This window comes from Pollicipes pollicipes, unplaced genomic scaffold (assembly GCF_011947565.3).
Source record: "Pollicipes pollicipes isolate AB1234 unplaced genomic scaffold, Ppol_2.1 Scaffold_4335;HRSCAF=5105_pilon_pilon_pilon, whole genome shotgun sequence".
Classification (NCBI taxonomy): Eukaryota; Metazoa; Arthropoda; class Thecostraca; order Pollicipedomorpha; family Pollicipedidae; genus Pollicipes; species Pollicipes pollicipes.
In genome coordinates, this window is record NW_023596472.1 from 75,586 (window position 1) to 82,253 (window position 6,668).

General features: G+C 52.3%; 1 protein-coding gene across 1 annotated transcript; it reads left to right on the forward strand.

Moving 5' to 3' along the window:
* Positions 1-792: 792 nt before the first annotated feature.
* On the forward strand, positions 793-6,412 carry LOC119097752 (uncharacterized; the record flags this gene model as incomplete). Its single annotated transcript, XM_037220721.1, has 2 exons — positions 793-861; positions 5,949-6,412. Coding segments are annotated over 2 exons (246 nt in total), but the record flags the coding sequence as incomplete, so codon positions are not given.
* Positions 6,413-6,668: the final 256 nt, after the last annotated feature.

Below are 6,668 nucleotides of genomic sequence, written 5' to 3' on the forward strand. Positions count from 1 at the left end.
TAAATACCGATTAACGAGTAACAACTGACAAAAGGCTTCACACATATGCTGCTTTTAGAATCATTGTGACACCTTTTACAGGGTTTGCTCCCTGGAAAACTCGCTGGGGGTCATTTTGATTATCAGTGTGGTTACTGGGTCCTCCGTGGTAGAACAGGAGACCCATGACCCACCTGCATCCGCACGTGCACCCCTCCGTGGAGCTAGGTGGGTCGTCCTACACTGCACTGGCATTTGCCCAATGTTCGACTGCACAAACAGCGTTTTCGACTTCCATCTGAATATGCGTAGAGAAGCTGTTACCTGAGCTAGCCTGCACAGTGTCACAGCGTAGTGTAGTCCTGCGCAGCGTCCTGGCCTCATGCGTGGCGACGGGACGATTTGAGCTTGCGCTCGACTCACCTACCGTCCATTGTCCTGTGGGGCCACCCACCAATGCGTACAAACGGTCGTCTTTGCCCAGCTGCACATACTGCACATACTCCACTGGGAGCAATGCCGGGGCCTTCAGAGAACCAATCTGGCGCCACTTATACACGCACCCTCCCCAGGGCCCCGTCGGCACACCGTCAGTGGGTCGGCTGGGAGGCAATGCCGGGACGACTCCGACGCGCCATCGGCCGCGGTCGGCGCGGTTAGAAAAGCACGCGCCCGCCGACCAGCGTTCGCAGTGCTCCACGCGCCCCGACCCGGCTCGCAACCAACATGGCGCCCGCTGGCCCGCTGCCCCGGGCGCTGGTGCTGGTGCTGGCGCTGGCCACGTGCGAGGCGCTGCCGGACGCGCGGCAGCTGTCGCTGCAGCCGCTGCCGCTGCGGCCCGGCTCGTTCCCGCCCTCAGCGCTTCAGCAGCCCCCACCTCCGGTAAGCCGGCGCGTCATGGTGCTGCCAGAACGGGCTCCGGCTGGCTCGGGATCAGCCCCCTGTGCCGCCCTACGCCGGCCCATCTCGTCCCCTAGAACACCAGCCAGGGCGGAGGAATACCAAGCGCCGGTCACGCGCTTTGACGGGCGACTTCCTAAGGCTAGGCACATTGCGCACGTGCTCACATTGCGAACGCACCATGAACCCTGACTCCTCTGTTACTCCTCTTTATTTGTAGTCGATGAGGTTGGGCTTTTGGTACAGGAGATGTCGATAACTCTGTAAGAGCAGCGACAGACGCTATTTCATAGTTTTTTGTGTATTACGCCACTCTTATTTGCTATGGGCTGCTTGAAGTGGGCGCCGAATCTTGTCAAGGCTGCTGGACATAGCTTAAGAAAGAGCATGTCTTTTTTCCCGGCGCTTCCATTTCCCCCTATGCTCTCGACGCATGTCTTCGCTCTCGCTATCTTTGTGAATTCGGAAGACCACTTGTATTCACCGGTTCAAACAGCGCTCCCTTGCAGCGAGGCTTGCGTGCGCAGGATCCCACACCCGCTGAGACACGAGCCGGGAGAACGCCCGCATGGATCTGTGAGGCCGCTAGTAGGAAAGGCAGCTTGGAAAACCAGGCGGCTGCCACATGTTATATGTTAAGTCTTTCTGTTCTGTCTGCGTAGTTAGTAGTTACGTAGTTAACGCGACCTCAGCAAAGCTCTGTGCTTAACTGGTTATGTCGCAGTCAGGAGTTTGGATTTCCCTGGTACTTTACCCGGGTGTGAACTCAGGTTCTGTGCCATTGCATGCTACCAGGGTATGAACTCACGTTCTGTGCCATTGCCCGCTACGGGGCTGTGAACTCACGTTCTGTGCCATTGTCCGCTACCGGGGTATGAACTCACGTGCTGTGCCATTGCCTGCTACCAGAGTATGAACTCACGTTCTGTGCCATTGTCCGCTACCGGGGTATGAACTCACGTGCTGTGCCATTGCCTGCTACCAGAGTGTGAACTCACGTTCTGTGCCATTGTCCGCTACCGGGGTATGAACTCACATTCTGTGTCATTGCCTGCTACCGATTGCAGCTGCTTTATGCTGGCCAGCACAAGCTGTTACAGTTGCTTAGAAATCTGAGATAATTCTGGAATTTCAAACATGTGAACAATTCAATAAAAAAATTTAGACTTCTAAAAAAATATGTATTATTTTCAGCTTGTTCATACTCATAGACTAACTCAAATTGGTCACCAAGATATTTCACTACCAGACATGCCCACAAAGGCTGCTAGAAATGGGTGTGGAAATGGACTTAAAGAGCATCTGGTACTCAAGTGGTGCAGCGACAGATCACAATCACTTAAGTATTGCAAAATAAATCACCGGTGTTTCACGACCCATGGCCTCTGCGCACCGCTGAAATTTTGTGCGTAAGCTCTGTCATTTCCCCTCTTCAGGCAGATGTTGAACTGAGTAAGGGTGTGGCTCAAGCGAATGCGGCGATGGTCAGTCCGAGTATCCCTGGTGCGTGTGCATGAACGCGCGGCAAAGCAGTCCCCGCAAAATACTGATGGCGTCGTTTTTGTCTTGCCCACTTGTGACGTTTCAGCGTGGTATGGTGCCAATACACCCAAGATCTAATTTACGCGGCATTTACAGCTTCACGACAGTCCTTTGCCAAGGAAGCGCAATGGATCCTCCGTTTGACTCTGTGCAGGATTGAATGCTGCGTCGTCCACGATGATTGAGCAGATGCCGACATGTTGCAAGGCAATGACTAAGCACAGGCTAACGTTTCACTGCCAGGATTGCATCAAATTCCAATGCGGTTTTTTGTTAGTCAGTGATAGTTCTTATTTACTTTTGTTATGCTCATGTTTTGCTCAAGAGCAGAGGAGCAAATGTCAACTCTGCGAAACATCGTCAAGCGAATATGTTTGCTGATGTTGCTACCGGCAGCATTACAAATTGCAGACAATGCGATGGTCTCGTTTTTAAGACAGTAGACTGCAGACCGGATCACTGACAGCTGCAGCTTCGATGTTTATTAGGACTAGTTTCACATGATTGCTGTTATTTTCATCACGACGAAACCAGGCGCTTGTCCGTGGTAGTGGTCTATTGCCACGTATTTTTAGTTACTGCATGCAGCTGGCGTGCAAAGTGCAAGCTTGGCGTCCATCATGGATATTTACTGCCTTAATAACAAGGAACGGCGGTCACGGTGCTGACAATATGACACCCGTTGTGAGTTGGGAGTTATTATTCTAACAAAAATTCTCCTTCACTATGCTAGGAGGTATTTGTTAAGCGATGTTACGAGGCGAGGATAGGTTAGGTTAAGAGTTTCGAAGTCAATAGGTTTTCTGGACAAAAGTCAGTTTCACTTTTAGCCCTTCCTATGTTCATTGGCTACGAGTGGCGACTCGTGACCATGAGCACAGTTTGAAACGTGAATTTTGATTAACATGGTTAATGTTCGCTTAATAACGTCATTTAACGAGTACTTTCTGATATACTTAAGGTAGTATATTACCAGAGTAAGAACTCTCAAGTCACATTGCCGAATCAATCGGAAGCTCAAAGGCCTTCTTAAGGGTAGTGAAATGCTGCCAAACGTGCTGCGCTCTTGAGCTCACCTTCACATCAGTACATCAGAACAAGTTATGGTCTATCTGTCTTTCCCATGCACAAAACTTTCCAAGATCTTCAGGTAGCTTATATTTTTTGAAAAACATCCACTGGACATCGATCCCGATCACATTTCGGGACATCCATTTCAAGGGTTGTTCCTGGCGGGTGCCGTGGTTATCTTCATTTCGAAGGCCGTGACACGAGACCACAGAAGGAATCGGCCGTCTGCCCCGGCATCAGCGCTCCCTGCGGCGCGCTGAACAGGCTGAGAGCGCCGCGGCGCCTGCTCGTGCTCAGAGGTCAGGTTCAAGACTTCCGCCGGGGAAGAACAGCCATACAATTGATGCGCGGTATCGACGGCTGAGCTGAATGAGAAATTCTCCGTTGCGAGTGAGCCGGTGCCGCCTACTTCAGCGCGAGTGTGGAAATAGGCGTTGGTGTTGGCGCTAAGCTGCATGGAGCCGCTTGCACCGGGAGGGATTCCCTCTGCGGCAGTCAGACGGCGCCACATGCGCCGCCGCGTGGCAGAGCCGCTGGTGCTGATCACTGTCATTGCAAAATATTGGAATGGGGAAAGTTCTAAACTATATCGTATTGTTAATGCTTTTTATAACGCGAGCGCATTCAAAGAACCTTGCCAGCAGTCAAGGCGTCTTGAACCGGAAAGTGCGTTTGCATCATTGGGAAAACTACGATGAAATGACTTGCAATGTGAATTTTTGTAATCAATATTTCAAACACGAAGGTCGCAAAGCACGCAGCGCTGTCAGTGTGTCTGAAACGGCAGTTTTCGTACCATTCTTCATCTTATTTTTTTGAATTATCAAAAAAGGCAGCGTCACTGTGACATTGCTACCGAACATTTGGGCTGTTTTTTCATTGAGAAAACCTCGGAGCCCTTGCTCTTGAGCGAGTTCACCAGCATGTCACTTCATTTTACCTTCTTCAGCCTGCTGTCAGCTAGCTCCAGTAACCCCTGCAGGCTTGTACGAGCTTTAGCGAACTCCGTCTGCTTCACTACCTCAGCCATTTCACATCATGTTACAGCGGAAAAGAGCATTTCATGAGAGCTCCTGGTCGTCGATCACTATCATGTTGTCATCACGTCAAGCCTGTAAAGGGACCACAACCCAACATCCCAAAAAGCGTCACGCACTTCTTGCTGACACTATTTTTCGTCGTTTTCATTCATAAAAAGTAAATGCCTTTAAAATTGTGCAACTGATTTCACCCGCCTTTATCTAAAACATAGACTTCGCCTTGTCGTGGAAAATGTATCTACGTGCTATAATTAGTTTGGCAGTATAAGTGCAAAACGGCGTCTGAACCTATTAACCTTGCCAAAGTACTGCCTGAAAGAGAAGACATGAACTATAACACGGGCAGAAATCAGAAATTCTTTCTTCTCGTGCCAAAGGTCGATGTCAGTATTCTCATGTCAAAAGTCGATTGTTTCTTTCCATACCAATGCTCCGTCCTCACATCAAAATGACTTCATTGTCCTCCTTTACGCTGACCGAAGCGCTAGTCACCCGATGCCTACATAGGGCTAGACGTGACGCTTGGTGTCTTATCATCGGTGCCACAGCCAAGAGAGGGCGGAAAAACGACCACCTCGGCCACCTTAATCCTCCGAAAGTGTCCTGACATAGGCCATCACCCCAAATGGCTGATACTCTGAGCAGTGTTATTCAGTTTGAGAACGCGTTGGAAATAGTGCCCAGGTCCCGGATATGACACCACTGTTGCCAGTTCATATCCACAAGCTGCGGTTCCATGAGGCCTTTATCAGCCATTGCTGCCGAGCATATCGAGCCATTCAGGTTATCCACCAGTCGACTAGCCTTGGCTTCGTTTGGTGGCACTAAAATTTGTTTGTGCGCGAGATTTTGGACAGGGCCTGATTCTTCGTTCCTTTACAAACTTCCGCTATAAATGCCGGACGTCCGTCACATATGTCGCCCTGTAATGATGCCTGGGCACGCTGCAACGCGAGCTCCCCAGCTGTGCGCCATAGTGTGCGTACATCCGTTTTCCATTAGGCTCCAGTTTTAGTGCCTTACTGGCATGGTGCGGCGGCGTACGTTCACTACCATCGCGCTGACCCTATTGTCTTGAGCTATGGCGTCCGCGCGCCACAGGGCGCCCGTTACCCCAGACTCAGCCCTCCCCTTCCCACCGCCACCACGCCCGCAGCCCTGGTGTTTGTCAGCTGTGGGCGCGATGGCACACCATGCTCATGGCTTACCGCTTTTGTTTCTGCCGATCCCAATGTCGGTGCATGTGTATCACGTAACTCATGGGGCCCTGTTCACGCCCACCGCCTCGCCAGGGGACGTGCACCGGCCTCGCACCGCGTGACCCCGCGTCCACCTCTCCGCCCGTCCGCCACCTGACGCGCGCCTCTCGCAGCCTGCGCTCGACGCCACGTGATGGTCTGTCCGTGTCGCCCGCAGGGAGCGGACCAGTTGCTGGCCTGGCTGCTAAGTGACCTGGCGCAGGCCTCCCGCCGCGCGTCGGGCGCCGCCATCAGCGCGCCGCCAGGGGCCGGTCCGCTGACGCCGGCCAAGCGCCAGATTCGCTACCACCAGTGCTACTTCAACCCCATCTCCTGCTTCCGGAGGCGGAAGTGAGCAATGCCGCCGCGCGGAGCGGCAGTCGCGGCGGCCGCGGCCTCCTCGAGAGGCCCTGGTCCTGGCGTGGTCAGGCTGAGGTGAATCCAGCCGAAGTCCGCCTCCGAACCCGGCGGGCGTTGGTAGGGTGCAGCCAAGGAGGAGTGCACTCGACGGGGAGGGAGGCAGCGACACCGTCGTTTGCCTCTCGCTGACTCCTTCCCCCGCATCATTCCATCAGAGGGCGATATTTACGTACCTTTTTCGTGACTTTGTATCGGCCTACCGTGGTGGTGTTGTCAAATAAACGAAGGTAAATCGGAAATACTGTTTTTTTTGGTTTTATGCTAGAGTCTGCAGAGACACTGGGGCAAGCGTCGTACTGACAGAAAACGGCAAGCCTTTGACAAAAAAGGCAACCTACGTGAGAAAAGAACACACGACCATCCTCACAATTCAGCACGGGTAGAAATTTCAAACGTGTCTGGTCGATGTTGGAAGCAGCGGGAATATCGAACCATGCCCGATACAAATCATCGGGGAAGCAGACGTGTCGGTTTAAGT